The following is a 21,784-nucleotide window of genomic DNA, read 5'->3' as shown; positions in this document are numbered from 1 at the left end:
CTCACGTACTACGTTAATTATCTAAATCTGCTACGAAAAGTTACATTTGACGAAAAGCTGGATCCCTTCTAACCATGACCACAGAACGGGTGGGTATAATTTGTGGAACTTTCCAACAGGAATCTGTTCCAAAAACGTCGTAAATAACAAGGTTTCCAATAAACAACGCATACAAAGTTGTATACCGGCCGAATAAGATACCGGGTAGGGAGTGGGCTATTTCATTAAGTTTTTCACTCACCACGTTTATTCCGAAAAATGTCCTATGGACAAACATTGAGAATAAGCTACGTGGTGAGTTGATACCTATTCGTCAGCTAGTTAGCAAGGTTAGTTGATCGTGCTACATTGTATGCGTTATTTGTTGGCAACCTTGTACTTTACGAAGTTTTTGGAACAGATTCCTGTTGAAACGTTCCACAAATTATACCCGCCCCCACAGAACTGACAGGGACAACTAGTGGAAAACAGGGACATGGCAGCATAGTAGTGTGTTTCACTAGAATACAATTTCATGTTGTCATTTAAAAATATATATTCTGATAATTTTAAACATTTTTTCTAACAATAGCTAATATTTTGAAAGTAAATGTTACAGTGAGAACTGTTTTTATTTGGTGTGTTTCATTAGTGAAAACATCTCAAACATCTAATCTTCCAAACAGCTCTTTATTCTATAATAGGCTGGGCAACGTATCAGCTACATAAATGCGGTAGCGCAATTCCTTCGTCGCTCTGGAAGAGCTGATACAGCAGCGACTTGAATTCAGATTATCACTCTCACACTAGCGATGACAATTACTTTGTCTACTATTCGACAGACCATCCCCAACAGTAACGCTGATGAGAGTCAAAAGAGCGAAAGTGAGGGCACTTTGCACACCCCGCATACAATTTGAAGGACCTCTGATTTGTTTGGTGCAAGCAGCGTCTGATGTTCTGAACTGAAGCCTAGGTAGCCATTGTGGGGCCTTGGGACGCCTGCGTTCACAGTGCTGTTTTTTTCTTGCAAACATGGCGGCCCCTGCTCTAACCAGCCGGGCTGGGTCCGTAAATAGCTTGGGAAACAGCCCCACTGCGACTCCCAACTCCACGACCAATAACAACAAGATCATCCCAAGCTACCCCGAGCTCGATTTCAGGTCCGGGGCCAGAATCGAGGATTTGAACCGATTGATTCAGGAATTTAGTAAACACGATCAGCGAGAATATGACGACCAGCGAGCGCTCGAGATTCACACCGCCAAGGATTTCATTTTCTCCATGCTCGGTACTGTCTCTTATACACATCTAGATGTGTATAAGAGACAGCCATAGAAGTTTCAGGGGATAATGGACAGAGAAATAGGCATTCTTACCATTATTTCTCAATGTCAAACCAGAGTGTCTTGTTTGAAACGCTGTTAGCAAATAATTACATATTAGAACATCCTTATGAATCTAAGCATGGCATGGCACTTTCAAAAGTTACCTTTCCACCCAGACAGAGGGGATGCAGAAGAATGTAAGCTTCAACTGCTGGCTACTCTTCCGTTGTATAACCCAACAACATAAGTGCTTCCCTAAAAGCTGCCTGGGTTTAAACAAACATCTTCTCTTTTCAGAAAGAGAAAAGCTCAATTAATAGGGACAGAATAGCAAAGCTCCCTTTTTTTCTCATTGAATATTATAGGCTGCAGCTCAGCGTCAGAATGTCATAGAGAGGAATCAATATATCCCCATATGCATAGTGGGGATTTTAGAGCTTGTTTCTACCATAAGGCATCACCGAGTTAAGCATTGTTATAGAATGCTTGATATCATTTGGATACGTTTCATGTATTTATTTCAAAATATGAAGCAAACAATAGATATTGTTTTTGCCATTTTCTTTAACAAAGGGTATGTGAAATCCTCACTCAATTCAAGCCCTGGTTTTAACCAAACACCAAGCCCTTCCCAGACACGGATACATTTAATCAGTGCATGAGATCGTGTTGGAGTATTTGGCTCTACCGACATCTATGGATAGCATAACTGTGTCTATCAAGCAGGTAGGATTACCACTTATTTTTTGGAATAGAAAGAAATAGGCCCCATATGTAATTCTATGATTATACCCATAGAAAATGTTGGTGCACATATAGGAGGTCCCTTACCTGGCAGAAGGGAATTTTACTTTAACCCCTGCATCGGAGAGTTACATGCTGACCAGACCGGACACGTCGCGTGCGCTAGCGTCGCAAAATAAATGTAGAAATCCATGTTATTCAATTATTGCACCCACACTGCTCGCGCGCGCCAACGAGCGTCTGCGATGCCAAGGGCTAAACTCCTTTCTATTTCTGACGCAGATCGCGCTGCAAGTCCTGCCTCTCCCATCTCCTCATTGGTTTATAGAAGCAGGTACCCACGTGCCATCTCCTCATTGGTTATACCCACGTGGGTGATTGAAAGATGAACTGTTTTGCCGGTTGTAGTGGTAATACTATGAAAGTGTAGATGCCAATCACCATATAAGTTCAAATATGAAAAAGCCTGGAAGGAGGACAGATGACTAGAAACAATTCGTTGGCCGTTTTATGTGTGGATTAATTGTCGGAGTAGAGGACCTTGTGCATTTTAGGTAAAATAACAACTCAATGTTTATATCCCAGGACAAATTAGCTAGCAACAGCAAGCTAGCTAAATAGGAAAAATTAGCTAGCAAGTGCAAGCGAAATAGCTAAATTGCCATACATGTTTAATGCTTTTTGACCTGTCCCAAAATTAATGTAATTGGTTCAGAGTTTGTTTTGATATTTTAACCTGCGTGTCGTGATCGCGTTTGGTGTAGGGGGACAAAATACATTTATGCATGATATCTCACGATGGCGCAGCCGGTTTGGGGTCCGTGTTACATTGTTGCTATCACTATGCAGCCAACTACCTATAGTTGGAAACCAAGTTTATTATTAATAATATACCACCTGTTATCACACATGGCAAGATCCCATAATTGTTACAATTACAATACAAATAACACTTTTATATAACATATTTAACATATATTTTCATATTCCTGTAGAACTGTAAAAAAGAGTGAGATCATTTCAGCTTTAGAAACAAGTGCTTTCATAAATGCATGGTGGGCCTCGTTTCGCTGGAGCAGTTTAAAATAAGCATTATGTCAATGACCCAGCCTCAACGAATTTCGTTTTTTTACATATCGAGTTTGATTGTCCAACATCAGTTTCAGCATTTATTTATTTAGTCTCCGCCTAGTGGCCTCTTTCCTCTGCTGTGGTGCTGCATTGCAGTCAGAGATGTTTTCTCTCGGTAGCTGTCCATGGTCCTGAAATTATAAAGTACTTTACAGTACTACTTAAGCCGTTTTTTGGGGGTATCTGTACTTTACTACATAACTAAAAGAAAATAATGTACTTTTTACTCCATACATTTTCCCTGACACCCACAAGTACTCGTTACGTGTTGAATGCTTAGCAGGACGGGAAAATTGTCAAATTCACACACTTATCAAGAGAACATGTGGTCATCTCTACTGCCTCTTATCTGGCAGACTCACTAAACACATGCATCGTTTGTAAATTATGTCTTAGTGTTGGAGTGTACCCCTGGCAATCTATACATTTTAAAAACAAGAAAATGGTGCCATCTGCTTTGCTTAATATAAGAAATGTCTAATTATTTATACTTTTACATTTGATTCTTAATAAATATATTTAGCACAATACTTTTAGACTTTTACTCAAGTAGTATTTTACTGGGTGACTAACATTTTCTTGAGTCACTTTATAATAAGGTATCTATACTTTTACTCAAGTATGACAATTGGGTTTGTGGGCCACGCACCCATTGGATATAAAACACTAGAACCATTACAATTATACAAATGGGGGTAATGCTAATTTTCCAGCAAGGTTTCCATGATTCAGTTTAGCACAGTTGGCAAACAACAGCTGGTAGAGTGCACCAAAGCGGTTTAGGGTCTCATGTACTCCGTCAACATGCTGGGACTATTCCGTTTGAGACTCGGGACTCAGACTCAGGGGGCTTCTTGCGGGCCGAGCTCTTCCAGAGTCCAGCATAATCATATTACTCTAGGCTGAGGCTAATGGTACTCGGGTCGAGTCCACTTCAGCTTATCTGGCACAATTCACTTCTTCAGGAGTAGGGACATTTTAGATTTTTATCCTGCAGGTGATGAAACACCAATAAATAAATACATTTTTATTTCACCTCCATCGAATTTGCTAGGTCATTAGCAAGCAACATTTTGTGACAGTCTGTGGCCCAATCAGAGATGGTCCCTAATTTATAGGATGCTTTAAATGCTTTTGAATTTACCACAGGCTATGGCAATGCTTTTTGTAGTTGCAGTCCAACGAATTGAAAAGTGCACATTCACCTCCATAACATTTGTTCTCGGCTACCAGCATGTAAGACAAGCATGCACAATAATACAGGATATCCTTACAAAAATGCACTGCTGTTAAAATGCAGTGAAACTGCAGTACAATTAAATCATGTTTTTTAAATGAAGAATATCCGGTGGCTTGCTGTGTGTCTTCTAATGGTAACCGTTTGTTTATTTTGCTGTGCATTTTCTTCTGTTCCACCGAATGCAATTTCGATTTTCTTAACTAAATTTGTTTTCAGAATTTAACAAAATACACGTAGGCCTATATATTTTATTTAAATATCCTAATACAATCCACCAATATTTACAAACCCCTATTTTTAATCCATTTATTTCCATCAATAATTTGTAAAAAAATATTGTACCTGAATTTGACCCTGAAAATAATTTATGTTTTCCTTTAAAGCTTTTGAGCAATTCAAATTACTGCACATATTATTTTAATTTCAGTAAGTGCATTTTAATTTCAGTAGCTAAATGAAGAGGTAGGCATATCTGGTCCAACTAAAATTTGGATTGGAATCTGTGCCTCGGTCGCAGCAATATATGTCTGTGTGCTTCGCAGGCAGCCTGCTTGCTCAAGCGCATTGCTCAAGCGTCAACACAGCTGGAAAACAAATACTGTTTCTCGAAATGTATACAAAAAACTGTTTTACTTTTGTAAGTAGAGCGGCGGTTAGTTGGGGAGAATAATGTCAAGGAAAGTTTTTCTAGCAAGCTAACGTTAGCTCTCTAGCTAATCCCCCATGGACGTGGTAAGTTTGACATTTTTTTTAACCTGTTGTAGCTAGCTAGCTAACGTTTTGACATTTTGTCTCTGTCATCTGTTTAATGACAGTAAATGTGTGTGTGTTCTGTCTGTGTGAGAGATGGACAGAGAGCGATGATGATTTAGAAAACATTGTCAACGTTGTCATGCTAGCTGTGTGTGAGAGCGTGAGAGATGGTTGATGAATACAAATATAGGAAACATTGATTGTGTGTGAGACATTTTTAGGTTACCTAATTCTTGAAATATGGATGTGAAGTTTTTGTTGATTCATCAGGGATCCTTGTATTTGACAATATGATGCGTTTTGCCCACCCCCCCAACACTCATTCTAATGTTACACCTCTCAACTGCCTTTTTCAACTCTAGATTTAAAAAAATACAAAAAATCAGTAATCTTCTAGTTTGGATGGAGGAGGGGAACAAAGGGAAGGAGTACAGCAGTTATCCAGCCTGCTGACTAAGAAATGTAAATAGACAGCAAAACACAGGCTATCTCTCTCACGTCTGTCTGCCTGACTGCCAGATTGCTGAGGGGAAACATGGTCAATGTACTTGCTAGGCGAAGTCTAACTTAGTGAAGACCTTAGGTCTTCTGTAGTAGCTAGGTTAATGAACTTAATGGTTACTCATGATTTGTCACAATCTTTATGATTCCTGAAACATGTCAATGACCTAATGCATGACCTCTACAGCAGTCCTTGGCCACCCACTTAGTTACCAGTGACCTATTCTGCCACGTCCCAGGAAAAGAAGAGAACAGAACCACCCCTTAAATCCATAGTCATTGACAGTAAGTTCTGTGTGCAAAATGTTTTATTTTTCCCCTCTTTGATATTCTGATCTTCAATGTGTATTGATTCCTACTCACCACATTGGTAAGAGCTTGGTTGTACTAGCTATGCTGATGATCATTCAAGTTTTCTCTTTGCATCAGGTCTCGCCTGATCTAAGTGTAAGTAGATCCACTTGAAATAGCATTGCTTCCTAATCATTTAAGCTTAAGTAAAGCAAGCAAATTTGATTTATTTCATTTAAAATCCCATTTTGATTCTCCCTTTTTTTCCAGTTGCGAAAACCTTGTGTCCTGATTCCACACAGACCTCCCTTGGTGAGTCATGTAAAGTTTCTCCCCTTTCTCTCTTGCTCGTTTTCCCAGTTGCTCACTCAAACTCATACACGTGTGCAGTTGCAGAGAAGAGGAAGAGATTTGCCAATTACACCCATTTCTAACAATATTTGTTGCAGGAATGATATGACAGACACAACTTTTTAAAAAGAGAATATTTTATTGTGTCTTTACTGTCTTTACACATACTTACATTTTTGCATTTACCTTTCTTTTTTTTAAGACTGCCAAGCTGTCCTCAATTGTGGGATCTTCTGTCTGGGACAATGTCCTCAGGATTATGAAGCAGTGTGTTTTATACAAAGTTGTTTGCATATTACAACATGTATTCGATTAAGCAAAACTTCACCATTTAGAGATGAGTTCAAAAAAACAACTACTGTCTACTTTTGGTATCGTCTTTCTTAGTGTTTCGGATTGATGACCAATTAATTAATGTCCCACTTCAATATGAAGGGACAGAGAAGCAAACATGCCTTTGCTGTCACTTGTTTGTTCTCCATTGTACTTGGTAAGTAATTGTGAGCATTTGAGACATTTGACAATGATAAATTTTTAGTAGATTCTGACTGTTAAATATATTTTACTGTGTTCCTGTTCTGTTGTGTCCTGCATGTCCACGTTATACCAATCTTGATTTATTTTCTTCTCTTTTTATGCTTACAGCAAGTGTCATGAAAAGCCTGAAAACTCAGGAAGTTGATGTGTTACGGGCCCTAGGGACAGTCCTAAAATGTGTCCCGGACTGCCGTGGTGGAGAACGACGCAAAGTATGTATATGAGCAAGTTGCTCTTTTTTGAAGACATCTCTAAGCTATAACTGCAACAAACTTCTTCAACTATACCGAACAAAAATATAAACGCAAAGTGCAACAATTTCAAAATTTTACTGAATTACAGTTCATATAAGGAAATCAGTAAATTGAAATAAATTAATTAGGCCCGAATCTCTGGATTTCACATGACTGGGCAGGTGCTCAGCCATGGGTGGGCCTGGGAGGGCAAAGGCCCACCCACTTGGTAGCCAGGCCCAGCCAATCAGAATGAGTTTTTCTTCACAAGGGCTTTATTACAGACATAAATACTCAGAAGATCCCGCAGGTGAAGAAGTTGAATGTGGAGGTCCTGGGCTAGCGTGGTTACACGTGATCTGCGTTTTTTATTTTCCCGTTGGGACGTACTGCCAAATTCTGTAAAACCAACATTCAGGGAGGGCGGTAGACTCCTAGAACAGTTACTTTAGAATTAGAACCTAGTAGAAGACTTTAAGCTAGAAATTCAAATTGGTTAGGACTGGATCTAGCCTTTAAAAGAGACACAGAAAGGATACTTTTTGTATAGATAGCAACACCACCACCTTTGCCAATTCTATCAGACCTGAAAAACCATTCGTGGTAACCTCAGAATCCACGATTTTCTCAGATAACCATGTTTCTGATCAAATAAGAATATCTGGATCTGCCTCAGAATTCCAGATCTTGATGTAGTCAATATTTGGCAAAAGGCTGCAAACATTTAGGTGCATGAATTTCAAAATTGTTGGGGTTTTGAAATCACCTGGAGTGTCAAAAGCCGGATCATTACCTGCCAACCTATTATTCATAGCCAAAGGCTGCATAGCAATGAAAAAGTTAATTGTCAAAATTGACTCTAATCCGCCCCACATGTTGCTTATCTATGACCGATTGCTGGGGGCTTTGACACGTAATAATAGTAGGAGTTACCTGAGACAGCAGCGGCTTCCCTGAATACTGATTGTGGTATCCGTGGTATATCAGACCATATACCACAGGTATGACCAGTTAATAATAGCAATAAGGCACCTCTGGGGTTTGTGGTATATGGCCAATATATCACGGCTAAGGGCTGTGTCCAGGCACTCTGCGATGCGTCGTGCGTAAGAATATCCCTTAGCTGTAGTATATTGGCCATATACCACACCCCCTCGTGCCTTATTGCTTATTATAGTACCATGGAAATACTATTAGCCAGCTGAGTCCAAAAAGTTTCTTCAGGAAATGGCAGCAGTTTTACGGGCGCCCAACCAATTGTGCTATAATGTGGGGGGTTTTCTCGCATTATTTGTAACTTATTTTGTACATAATATTTCTGCAACCGTATCTTACGGCAAAAAAGAGCTTCTGGATATCAGGACAGCGATCACTCACCTCGGATTAGATAAAGATTTTTTCTACAACAAAGACGTTCTCCAAACACCCCACAGGACCGACCTCCCGGTTATTTGCAAGAGGAAGCGGCGCAGGTACAGAGGACAAAGAGTACACGAAATCTAAGGAAGTCTCTAGATTTTGCTCGCCTGAAGTAGAGTATATTGTGAGAAATTGCAGGCCACACTACTTGCCTAGAGAGTTTTCAGCTATACTTTTTGTGGCTGTTCATTTACCACCACAGACAGATGCTGGCACTAAGACCGCACTCAGTCAGCTGTATAAGGAAATAAGCAAACAGGAAACCACTCGCCCAGAGGCGGCGCTCCTAGTGGCCGGAGACTTTAATGCAGGGAAACTTAAATCAGTTCTACCAAATTTCCATCATGTTAAATGTGCAACCAGAGGGAAAACAATTCTAAATCACCTGTACTCCACACACAGAGACACGTACAAAGCTCTCCCTCGCCCTCCATTTGGTAAATCCGACCACAACTCTATCCTCCTGATTCCTGCTTACAAGCAAAAATTAAAGCAGGAAGCACCAGTGACTCGGTCTATAAAAAAGTGGTCAGATGAAGCAGATGCTAAAACTAAAGGAATGTTTTGCTATCAAAGACTGGAACATGTTCTGGTTTTCTTCCGATGGCATTGAGGAGTACACCACATCAGTCACTGGCTTTATCAATAAGTGCATCGAGGATGTCGTCCCTACAGTGACTGTTTGTACATACCCCAACCAGAAGCCATGGATTACAGGCAACATTCGCACTGAGCTAAAGGGTAGAGCTGCTGCTTTCAAGGTGCGGGAAGCTTACAAGAAATCCTGCTATGCCCTGCGACGAACCATCAAACAGGCAAAGCGTCAATACAGGGCTAAGATTGAATCATACTACACCGGCTCCGACGCTCGTCTTATGTGGCAGGGCTTGCTAACCATTACAGACTACAAAGGGATAAACAGCTGCGAGCTGCCCAGTGACCCGAGCCTACCAGACGAGCTAAATCACTTCTATGCTCGCTTCGAGGCAAGCAACAGTGAGGCATACTTGAGAGCATCATCTGTTCCGGACGACTGTGTGATCACGCTCTCTGTAGCCGACGTGAGTAAGACCTTTAAACAGGTCAACATACACAAGGATGCGGGGCCAGACGGATTACCAGGACGTGTGCTCCGGGCATGTGCTGACCAACTGGCAGGTGTCTTCACTGACATTTTCAACATGTCCCTGATTGAGTCTGTGATACCAGCATGTTTCAAGCAGACCACCATAGTCCCTGTGCCCAAGAACACAAAGGCAACCTGCCTAAATGACTACAGACCCGTAGCACTCACGTCCGTAGCCATGAAGTGCTTTGAAAGGTTGGTAATGGCTCACATCAACACCATTATCCCAGAAACCTTAGACCCACTTCAATTTGCATACCGCCCAAACAGATCCACAGATGATGCAATCTCTATTACACTCCACACTGCCCTTTCCCACCTGGACAAAAGCAACAACGTGAGAATGCTATTCATTGACTACAGCTCAGCGTTCAAGCATCGCTACTTTTTATAGCCTCGCTACTTTATTTAGCCTCTCTTTTTACTGTTGTTTTATTTCTTCACTTACCTATTGTTCACCTAACAACTTTTTTTCACTATTGGTTAGAGCCTGTAAGTACACCTGTTGTATTCGGTGCACGTGACAAATGAACTTTGATTTTGATTTTCTTTTAATTAAAATCTCAGATTGATACATTTGTAATGCACTGATTCTCTTCACTCTAGATCTGACCCATCACACTAGTCATCAAGAGGACCACTACGCTCCAGATCGCCTTCTCTGCTCTAAGGTCCTTGATGACAATCTACCCCATCACACCACTCTTATTAAGCATTAAAAAAATCCCAATGTGCGTTTTTTAAATATTTTTTTTTATAAACTGGGTGGTTCGAGCCCTGAATGCTGATTTGGCTGACAGCCGTGGTATAGCGTATACAAAACATTTATTTTTATTACTCTAATTACGTTGGTAACCAGTTTATAATAGTAATAAGGCACCTCTGGGGGTTGTGGTATATGGCCAATATACCACTGCTAAGGGCTGTATCCAGGCGTTTCGTCTTGCATAAGAACAGCCCTTAGCCGTGGTATATTGGCCATATGCCACACCCCCTCTTGCCTTATTGCTTAAATATATTCTGTCCCAGTCTTTCTATGCATGTAATGTCTGTAGGTGAATTATGAAACAATTACTTTGCAAATCTGCAAAGATTTGTGAGGTAGATTGCTTGATCTATTTTAAATGTAAGAATATGTTGCAGATTGAAACTTTAATTGGTGCCTATGGAAACAAATCTAAATGCAATGAACAATGTTTTCAATATCCAACTTTGTCCTCTGGAATCCTTTTTACAGTAGGTAATACGCTGTAGTCAGGTGGTCATTGCCAGGTTATGATGAGATCTTATGATCAGTAGTCTACTGTCTTTTCAACCAGGTTTTGCCCACTAGGTAATGTAACATGGATAAATTATGACCGACTGACTGATCTACAAATAATAATCAGTAGTTATTTATGATGGAAGGTGATTTGTAGATCGGTCAGTCGGCAGTCTCCTACACTGTCTGCTGCAATGTAGAACAAGCCCTGTGTGACGGATCACAGTGGGCGCGTTTGAGCGGATCACTTTTGTTAAGTCGTTGGTCACCACCTTTCAAAGTATGTTGCATTACTGGGATTAAGATAGTACAACTAGCTCCTACATGTTGACTGCATGATCTTTACAAAAATCATGTGATCAATGGTCATGAAGTTTTGACTGCAGCCGACTGCAAGTTTCTGCAGTTGCTCTTCACAACGTTCATCTTGCAGCCATCACCTACATTGTGGGGGGCTCGATTGTCAACCAATCATTAGGGTGTTTTTATTTGACTCACACAAATGTGACCAAAAACATGACTGAAACAGGAACTAACTTTGCCACGAATTATAAATATCAGTGGATATACAATTTAATGAGAAATTTGAGTCTCAATAATTAATTGTACAATGTACACGCACATTAACAGTACCTGTCAAAAGTTGGACACACCTACTCATTCAAGGGTTTTTCTGTATTTGACTATTTTCTACATTGTAGAATAAACGTGAAGACATCGGAACTATGAAATAACATATGGATTCATGTAGAAACCAAAAGTGTAAAACAAATCCAAATATCTTTTTCATTTTGAGATACTTCAAAGTAGCAACCCTTTGCCTTGATGACAGCTTTGCTCACTCTTGGCATTCTCTCAACCAGCTTCATGAGGAATGCTTTTCCAACAGTCTTGAAGGAGTCATTATGCTGAGTACTTGTTGGCTGCTTTTCCTTCACTTTGCGGTCCAAGTCATCCCAAACCATGTCAATTGGGTTGAGGTCGGGTGATTGTGGAGACCAGGTCATCTGGTGCAGCATTCCATCACTCCCCTTCTTGGTCAAATAGCCCTTACACAGCCTGGAGGTGTGTTGGGTCATTGTCCTGTTAAAAAACAAATGATAGCCCCACTAAGCGCAAACCAGATGGGACGGAATATTGCTGCAGAATCCTGTGGTAGCCATGCTCATTAAGTGTTCCTTGAATTCCAAATAAATCACTGACAGTGTCACCAGCAAAGCACCATCACACCACCTCCTCTGTGGGACCATGCACACCACCTCCACGGTGGGACCATGCATGTAGAGATCATCCCCAGTGACGCAACGGTCTAAGGCACTGCATCTCAGTGCTAGAGGCGTCACTACAGACCCTGGTTAGATTCCAGGCTGTATCACAACCGGCCGTGATTGGGAGTCCCATAGGGCGGCGCACAATTGGCCCAGCGTCGTTAGGGTTTGGTTTGGTAGGCTGTCATTGTAAATAGTTAAATAAAGGAGTTTGTTCCTAACTGACTTGCCTAGTTAAATAAAAGTTAAATATTACTTTTTTATAAAAATCTGTTCACCTCGGTACTCGGTGTCTCACAAAGACACGGTGGTTGTAACCAAAAAATCGCAAATTTGGACCAAAAGACAGATCTCCACCGGTCATCCATTGCTCGTGTTTCTTGGCCCAAGCAAGTCTCTTCTTCTTATTGATGTCCTTTTTTCTTTGCAGCAATTCGACCCATGGAGGCCTGATTCACACAGTCTCCTCTGAACAGTTGATGTTGAGGTGTGTCTGTTACTTGAACTCTGTGAAGCATTTATTTGAACTGCAGTCTGAGGTGCAGTTAACTCTTACTTATCCTCTGCAACAGAGGTAACTCTGGGTCTTCCTTTCCTGTGGCGGTCCTCATGAGAGCCAGTTTCATCATAGCGCTTGATGGTTTTTGCGACTGCACTTGAAGAAACTTGACATTTTCCAGATTGACTGACCTTCATGTTTTAAAGTAATTATGGACTGTTGTTTCTCTTTGCTTATTTGAGCTGTTCTTACCATAATATGGACTTGGTCTTTTACCAAATAGGGCTATCTTCTGTATACCATCCCTACCTTGTCACAGCAAAACGGATTGGCTCAAACGCATTAAGAAGGAAAGAAATTACACAAATTAACTTTTAACAAGGCACACCTGTTAATTGAAATGCATTCCAGGTGACTACCTCATGAAGCTGGTTGAGAGAATTCAAAGAGTGTGCAAAGCTGTCATCAAGGAACAGGGTGGATACTTTGAACAATCTCATATTACATACTTTTTTGGTTACTAAATGATTCCATATATGTTATTTCATAGTTTTGATGTCTTCACTATTAATGTATTAATGTAGAAAATAATACAAATAAAGAAAAACCCTTGAATGAGTAGGTGTGTCCAAACTTTTGACTGGTACTGTATTTCAGTTGGCGAAATGTTTATAATTTAGAAATAAAGAAAAATCTTTATAGTCAATGTCAACACTGCCATGTTGATCTGACCCCTGTTGTTGGAAAACAACGTTAGTGTTCAACTTTCGGCTGTCACAGTTGCACCTCCCATGACTTCACGCCTCGGCTTTTGTCTAGAGTCGGTTGCTTTAGCCTTACCACTTAAACTTGCCCACTAACTCGATGGATTCAACGACGAGTCATGACCCCTAGTGGGGTCGCCAAAATGATTATACATTTTATTATAGAAAAAAAAAATGTGAACAGATTATTGTATGGGACAATATACAAGCGTTTTGTAGAAAAATTATTGAAAAAATACAAGTTTATTGAGTACATGTACTTATTGGGTTCATGAAAATGCAATGAATTCAAGGTTATTTGTTGAAAATAGTGTCCCTGCTGAAAAAGTTTGAATACCATTTTACTAACTTGAATAACTTTGATTTGTCTGGCATATTAGGCGAACTGTTGTGGTGGTGTACTGGTTCAGCAGCAGTGTTAGAAAAATGCACACCGTGAAAACTCACTCAGATGATTTGAGCAAAAGATACAAAAGGAGTAGCAGACAGACACACACAGTTTCACACACACACACACACACACACACACACACACAATCGTACGCAGAGTCACACACACAGCATATGTTTTACTATCCTTGTGGGGATCTAAAATTGATTTCCATTCAAAATCCTATTTTCCCTAACCCTTAACTCTAACCCTAATTGTAACCCTAACCCCTGAGCCTAAAATAGCCTTTGTCCTCGCAGAGTCCTGGGAAACGTCAACACGAGGGGAGAATTTTCCTCGTTTTACTATCCTTGTGGGGATTTTTGGAGATTTCCGGTACCCACAAGAATAGTAATACAAGCCCACACTCCACACACACTTGCGCTGTAGGCCTACACACTTAAGCTTCTTGCGCTCGGTGTCTCAAACAAACAGTGACAGTAGACCACAGCGCCGAGCCACTCGGGCCCGTCTCTTATGTCGGGGGTTATGGCTGCTGAGAGGGAACAGACACTTCCTGGAATCAGTGAAGAGGAAAAACAAACGACGCAGAGCACTGCAGTCCACATAGATAAACTCAGCCAATGCTTATGGAGCATGCTAGGCCAGCTCAGTCCAGTGCAGTGCACACAGAACCCAAAAGCAAACCATGCACAAGCTGTTGCCATGTTTTTTTTTTACATCTGAAATGTTATGGAATGGCAGGATGCCTTTGACAGGAGAGATTTATTTGGCCTGTGTTAATATTATGTCATGTAAATGTATCGGGTTGGAACCGGTTCAGGGAACAGAAACTGAGAAACAGAAACATTTTTAGAGGAACGGAACCAAAACCAGGAACGAAAGTGGTCTCTAGTGTTCCGGTACAGAACCGTTATTCTCAAATCTTGAGAACCGTTTAATCTTTAGTTCCAACAATATTCCGAATGTATAGTATATGTTAACAACCTTTCCCTCAACGTCATCAAGACATAGGAGATGATTATGTACTACAGGAAAAGGAGGGCCGAGGACGCCCCCATTCTCATCGACGTGGCTGTAGTGGAGCAGGTTGAGAGCTTGAAGTTCCCTGGTGTCCACATCACCAACTAACTATCATGGTCCAAACACACCAAGACAGTCATTAAGAGGGCACGACATCGCTTATTCCCCCTCAAGAAACTGAAAATATTTGTCGTGGGTCCTCGGATCCTCAAAAAGTTCTATAGCTGCACCATCAAGAGCATCCTGACTGGTTGCATCACCGTCTGGTATGGCAAATTCTTGTCCCCCGACCGCAAGGCCCTACAGAGGGTAGTGCGTACGGCCCAGTACATCACTGGGGCCAAGCTTCCTGCCATCCAGGACCTCTATACTAGGCTGTGTCAGGGGAAGGCCCTAAAAATTGCCAAAGACTCAAGCCACACTAAGCATAGACTGTTCTCTCTGCTACAGCACGGCAAGCGGTACCGGAGCGCCAAGTCTAGGGCCAAAAGGCTTAACAGCTTCTACCCTCAAGCCATAATACTGCTAAACAGCTAATCGAATGGCTACCCAGAATATTTGCATTGACCCCCCCCCCCGCCCCCCTTTTTTTTAACGTTTCTGCTAATCGCTGTTTATTATCTATGCATAGTCACTTTACCCCTAGCTACATGTACATATTACCTTGATTACCTTGACTAACCTGTGCCCCTGCACATTGACTCGGTACCGGTACCCCCTGTATATAGCATTGTTATTTTATTTTAATTTTTTTTAACTTTAGTTTATTTAGTAAGTATTTTGTTAACTCTTTATTTTTCTTAACTGCATTGTTGGTTAAGGACTTGTAAGTAAGCATTTCACGGTAAGGTCTAGCTGTTGTATTCGGAGCATGTGTTCGGACTTGCAGCCTGGGGGGGATTAGGTGGAAATTGGCTTGCACTGCCCCCTAGTAGAGAGATGTGGTACAACACTAGTATCCAGAGGGATAAATATATATATTTTACATTTTAGTCATTTTGGAGACGCTCCTATCCAATTTCGCCAGTTATCAGATGCCGACTTCATCCGCCTTTCCAGCTGTTTGGGTGATGGGACTCCTGTATCTGTCTGGTCAGCAGCTTTGTAATTGGAGTTGTCCATCTCCTAGACTGGCTGCCCTATCTGGGTGCTGTCAGCTGGAGCCAGCTGAGCCTGAGACTTGTGCGGGTAAGGGGCGTCACTCCCTGAGGTAGCATGCAAGGCAGAGCAATGCAAGGCAGAGCAGAGCAAAGCATGAAAAATTTGCCTGACAACCAAAAACATTTCCAAGTTCAGCTTTCTTAATGAACCATAACATTTAATTATTTCTAGTTGTTTATCAAGGTTAGCTGGCTAACTCATTGATCCTGCTTTGTAGTATACCCCTCTGGTCTACTGGTAATAGGTTAAGTTGCATTTAAACAACACTGATACAGGATCAGATGTTTTACCACCCACATGAATGTTAAGGTTATTATTGGGGGTAGGGTAATCTGATCCTAGATCTGTTATTAGAGGTTTCCTCTACCGCAAGTAGAGGAAGCCTTCAGTGTGTATTGCCACAATAACACATACTCACAGAGCCTGGAATGACATAGGCTACCTTATTAAAGAGCATTTGCACTGCTGAAACATAATCACAGGCTATATATATGCTGTCTATTCATCCGCCTATTTTTAAGGAGTGGGACAGGCCCACTCCTTTTGTATTTTTTGTTATTTTTATTGAACAGATAGAACAGGTAAGGAAATGTAGGAGGAGGTTGAGTCAAAGGGCAGTAGGCCAGATTCGAACCCATGCCAACTCTAACCGCTGGACCACACAGGCCACAATTAATACCCCTTTATCCTTCTCCCATCAGGTATGGTGCAGAAACTGGACCAGAAGCTCCCTGTGGCCAACGAGTACCTACTACTGTCAGGTGGCGTGCGAGAGGGTGTGGTCGACATGGACTTAGACGAGCTGAGTGTCTACGCCCGCGGCACCGACTATGACATGGACTTTACCCTCCTCGTGCCCGCGCTCAAGCTGCACGACCGCAACCAGCCGGTGACTTTGGACATGCGCCACTCAGCCCTGTGCCACTCGTGGCTGAGCCTGCGCCTCTTCGACGAGGGCACCATCAACAAGTGGAAGGACTGCTGCACCATGGTAGACCACATCAACGGCGCCACCAACTACTTCTTCTCACCCACGCTGGTGGCTGACTGGTTCTACGAGTCCATCAGCGTGGTCCTGGTGGAGATCCAGAAGAAGCCCCAGCGCGGCATGCCCCGCGTGGAGAAGGTGGAGCGGAACGGCACMATCATCTCCGTCATCCTGGGCGTGGGCAGCAGCCGYATGCTCTATGACATCKTGCCTGTGGTCTCCTTCAAGGGATGGCCRGCGGTGGCCCAGAGCTGGCTGATGGAGAACCACTTCTGGGAYGGCAARATCACAGAGGAGGAGGTGATCAGCGGCTTCTACCTGGTGCCTGCCTGCTCCCACAAGGGCCGTAAGGAGAATGAGTGGCGCCTGTCKTTYGCCCGCAGYGAAGTGCAGCTCAAGAAGTGCATCTCGGCCARCCTGATGCAGGCCTACCAGGCRTGCAAGGCCATCATTATCAAGCTGCTGTCAAGGCCCAAGGCCATCAGCCCCTACCACCTGCGCAGCATGATGCTGTGGGCCTGCGATCGGCTCCCCGCCACCTACCTGTCCCAGGAAGACTTCTCAGCCCACTTCCTGCTGGGCCTCATCGACGACCTACAGAACTGCCTGGTCAACAAGATGTGCCCCAACTACTTCATCCCACAGTGCAACATGCTGGAGCACCTGTCGGATGAGAAGGCCATGCTCCACGCCCGCAAACTCAGCTCGGTGCGCTCCGACCCGGCCGAGCACCTGCGCACCACCATTGAGCACGCCAAGGCGGCCAACCGACTGACCCTGGAACTGCATTGGCGCGGCAGTGCCTCAAACCTGCCGTCGCCACAGTCGGACGCGGGCGGCGAGCACCAGCCGGATGACCGCTTGGCTAAGAAGCTGCAGCAGCTGGTGACGGAGAACCCCGGAAAGTCCATCTCGGTGTTCATCAACCCCGATGACGTGACGCGGCCGCACTTCCGCATCGACGACAAGTTCTTCTGAGACTTCAAAATAGAAAAAAGCTATTCTTCTCCTCCCCCCACATCACCCATTCTCCCTTTGACTAGATCGATCGGTCGAGTCGTCAAATTAGTCGGTTTCCCAAGTAACGGTCGCCACAGAGCATTGTGAGGTGCTTTTGAGCAATGGTGTCTTCCCATTTTGTTTACCTGTCCCCACACCCCACCAACCCTACAGTGCCCGTGTCACCTTGAGAAGTCCTTTACAGGACTACATGAAACAGGTGGAAGAAGAGGTACTGCGTCTTGCCTCGGATGGTTAAGGAATGTCTTAGTCCCTGTAGGGGAACTGATGGTACTAACGCCATAACTGTACATAGAGAGAGTTGAGTGGATATGTGTGTGTGGACTTTGATCTTATTTTGCACAGAATGTAGAGGCACACAGTTATCATGTTGGAAGTGCTATGAAGTGAAGTCTGAAATGTTGCTTATCTTTTAGGAAGGCAATTTCAATGGTCTTTTTTTTCCTCCACTGGGCTAAATGCTCTGATTTATACCTACTGGTTTAGAGCTGTTATTCCAATAAGCTGTATCACAATGACAAGTTCTTTCTAACTTTACATTCTCTGTAGTCATGTCCATGTCCTATGTGTATAGTGAACAGTTCCAGACGTATCCCGAATATGCCAAACACCTGCAGATATCTGACCGGCAATGTGATACACATATCTTCATCCTCAAGTGCAATTAGTAAACAAACAAACACACACACACCACACCATACCATACATAAATGTGCTAACACTCATCATACACACTCCTGATCAGTGAAATGGTGAATTTAATACGTATATGTGATATTCTAGAACTCTGGGACGTTGTCATTTTGTTTGTCTTTGTTATATGGAACTCTGAACCATTTTACTGTGAGTCTTATTTTCCATATTTGCTGCTGACCTTATGAAGATATTTTATGATTAAGTAGTTATGCAAATTAAGTTAACAAACACACAATTATGAATTTTAATTGTACATGTGCGTTGCTACTGTGTACAGTACATAGTACTGGAAAACAGCAGTGGGATCCTGCCTGTATCATTTGTATGGACCACTCTAGCAGTGGCATTGTCAGCACCGATGAATCACGTGGCCTATCAGACGAATCCTATTGAGTCAAACCTGTCATGGACCAATCAGAATGGACCAACCGTGCAACCTCACCATTGGCAGGGATCTAACACACTGCCTTACCATTAATTCGGACCAATCACTGGAGTGGCATGAAGAACGTGTTCTATGCCTCTACTTTTCCAAAGGCATACTGGCCGCGTTTCCCGGGCTGACTACATTACAGACGCCTGCCAAATCTCACAATGCCTGGAGAGCTGTCATATCACATCATATGATATGTCATATCACATCATATGATATGTCATATCACATCACATCATATCATATAGCAATCTGATGCCTGACTGTACAAATCGATCGACCACGGGTTGATGCAATGCAACGTCTGCAATGTAGTTGGCCTGAAACGTGACCATACTGTATGAGAGGGAGAGCAAGTCCCCCGTTCGGCCTACAATGACCACATCAAATCAAATTGTGTGAATAATCTGAGATCTGTGTAGATGGTAACACTATAAACAAGCTAAAATGTAATTAAACATATTTAACAACAACCCTAAAGAGAAACTGCTTGAAAATAATTGACAAACAATGTTGTATAACATTTAAGTCACTTGTCTGATGCACATTAATGATGTGCATCACAAGCCTAAGATCACCATGCGCAATGCCAAGCGTCGGCTGGAGTGGTGTAAAGCTCGCCGCCATTGGACTCTGGAGCAGTGGAAACGAATTCTTTGCCGTGATGAATCACGTTTCACCATCTGGCAGTCTGGGTTTACCAGATGCCAGGAGAACACTACCTGCCGAATGCATAGTGCCAATTGTTAAGTTTGTAATCGCACAACCTTACTAATGCACTTCTGGCTGAATGGAAGCAAGTCCCTGCAGCGACGTTACAACATCTAGTGGAAAGCCTTCCCAGAAGAGTGGAGGGTGTTACAGCAGCAAAGGGGGGACCAACTCCATATTAATGCCCATGATTATGGAATGAGATGTTAGACAAGCAGGTGTCCACATACTTTTGGTGATGTAGTGTCATTACATAGGTTATGGCTTCTTTATGTGCGAATAAGGTGCATGTAGGCACAGATCTGTAAAGCCGGGTGTACACTACATGATTTTGGCCACGTTTTAGCTGTCCCAGACAAGTTTTTGAGATTGGAGACAAAATCCCCAAGTTGCTGCTTACTCGGGGCACCGAAGCTCATTTCATGTGAGCGGTTCAATATGAGGGCTACCGTTTCCGTCTTTGAGCAGTCCCAGACAGCCCGATATTTTCTAACATGTTTGATTTTAACCACACAAATTGTGCAACGCTCTTGTAGTGAGATGTGCAACAATACGTTTTGAGAACCGTGGTCAGCAATAGCCAATGAGAGGTCGCCAGAGAAGAAGCCAGTGAGATGATGACATTGCATCACCCAGAATATGTAGACTCTCGAGCGGGAGCGATGACTACTACTAGTATGCGTTTCTACTTTCCTATAACCAAAGCCAAAGTGTCAAATCGTTACAGCTCTGAAGTTCACAAGCAAAGTTATTCAATTCAAAATGTTGGCTAGATATTTCAAATCTGTATGGCAAGCGTGAATGTCTGACGGAAAATGCTGCTTTGAGACCCAGCTCATTGTAGCTACGTTAAAGCTAGTCATTATTTTCATGAGACAGCGTGGAAGCATCTTGCATCTTGTAGTGTGTGATCCCCGTCTATTCCGTTTAGTGTGTGCGCCGCTACGTTGGCAAGACAAGAAATAACGTGAGGAAAGGCGGTTGTTTAATGTGAGGGGCTCAGCGATGTTACGATTTTGAAGGTAGTGTACACAAATCAAATTGTATTTGTCACATGTCCCAAATACAACAGGTGTAGGTAGACCTTACCGTGAAAGGGGTAAAGTGACTATGCATAGATAACAAACAGTGAGTAGCAGCAACGTAAAAAAAGGGGGGGGGTCAATGCAAATAGTCCGGGTAGCCATTTGATTAATTGTTCAGCAGTCTTATGGTTTGGGGATATAAGCTGTTAATGAGCCTTTTGGACATAGACTTGGTGCTCTGGTACCGCTTGCGGTGCTGTAGCAGAGAGAACAGTCTATGACTTGGGTGGCTTGAGTCTATGACCATTTTTGGGGCCTTCCTCTGACACTGCCTAGTATAGAGGTCCTGGATGGCAGGAAGCTTGGCCCCAATAATGTACTGGGATACCGAGGAACTTGAAGCTCTCGACCCGCTCCACTACAGCCCCGTCAATGTGAATGTGGGCGTGTTCGGCCCTCCTTTTCCTGTAGTCCACGATCAGCTCCTTTTTCTCGCTCACGTTGAGGGAGAGGTTGTTGACCTGGCACCACACTACCAGGTCTCTAACCTCCTTCCTATAGGCTGTCTCATTGTTGTCGGTGATCAGGCCTACCACCGTTGTCAGCAAACTTAATGATGGTGTTGGAGTCATGCTTGGCCACACAGTCATGGGTGAACAGGGAGTACAGGAGGGGACTAAGCATGCACCCCTTAGGGACCCCCGTGTTGAGGATCAATGTGGTAGATGTGTTGTTGCCTACCCTCGCCACCTGGGGGAGGCCCGTCAGGGAGTCCAGGATCCAATTGCAGAGGGAGGTGTTCAGTCCCAGGGTCCTTAGCTTAGTGATGAGCTTTGTGGGCACTTTGGTGTTGAACGCTGAGCTGTAGTCAATGAACAGCATTCTCACATAGGTTTTCCTTTTGTCAAGGT

General features: G+C 42.9%; 1 protein-coding gene across 8 annotated transcripts; it reads left to right on the top strand.

The window, feature by feature from the left end:
• The first annotated feature begins 451 nt into the window (after positions 1–451).
• Positions 452–19,610, top strand: LOC111982661 (nucleotidyltransferase MB21D2). 8 transcript variants are annotated; one of them, XM_070433929.1, is made up of 7 exons: positions 1,182–1,270; positions 5,864–5,961; positions 6,106–6,123; positions 6,238–6,279; positions 6,521–7,067; positions 10,240–10,304; positions 16,702–19,610. In XM_070433929.1, the coding sequence occupies exon 7, from the start codon at positions 16,704–16,706 to the stop codon at positions 17,964–17,966; it is 1,263 nt and encodes a 420-aa protein (XP_070290030.1). In that variant the 5' UTR covers positions 1,182–1,270; positions 5,864–5,961; positions 6,106–6,123; positions 6,238–6,279; positions 6,521–7,067; positions 10,240–10,304; positions 16,702–16,703; the 3' UTR covers positions 17,967–19,610. The 8 variants fall into 8 exon arrangements, with proteins under 8 accessions (XP_023870042.1, XP_070290030.1, XP_023870045.1 ...); XM_024014277.2 differs by lacking the exon at positions 1,182–1,270 and adding an exon at positions 1,330–5,154; XM_024014276.2 differs by lacking the exon at positions 1,182–1,270 and adding an exon at positions 1,330–5,637.
• Positions 19,611–21,784: the final 2,174 nt, after the last annotated feature.

Source organism: Salvelinus sp. IW2-2015, linkage group LG22 (genome assembly GCF_002910315.2).
Source record: "Salvelinus sp. IW2-2015 linkage group LG22, ASM291031v2, whole genome shotgun sequence".
Lineage (NCBI taxonomy): Eukaryota > Metazoa > Chordata > Actinopteri > Salmoniformes > Salmonidae > Salvelinus > Salvelinus sp. IW2-2015.
The sequence above is the reverse complement of the archived record's forward strand: the minus strand, read 5'-3'. Positions and strand labels throughout refer to the sequence as shown.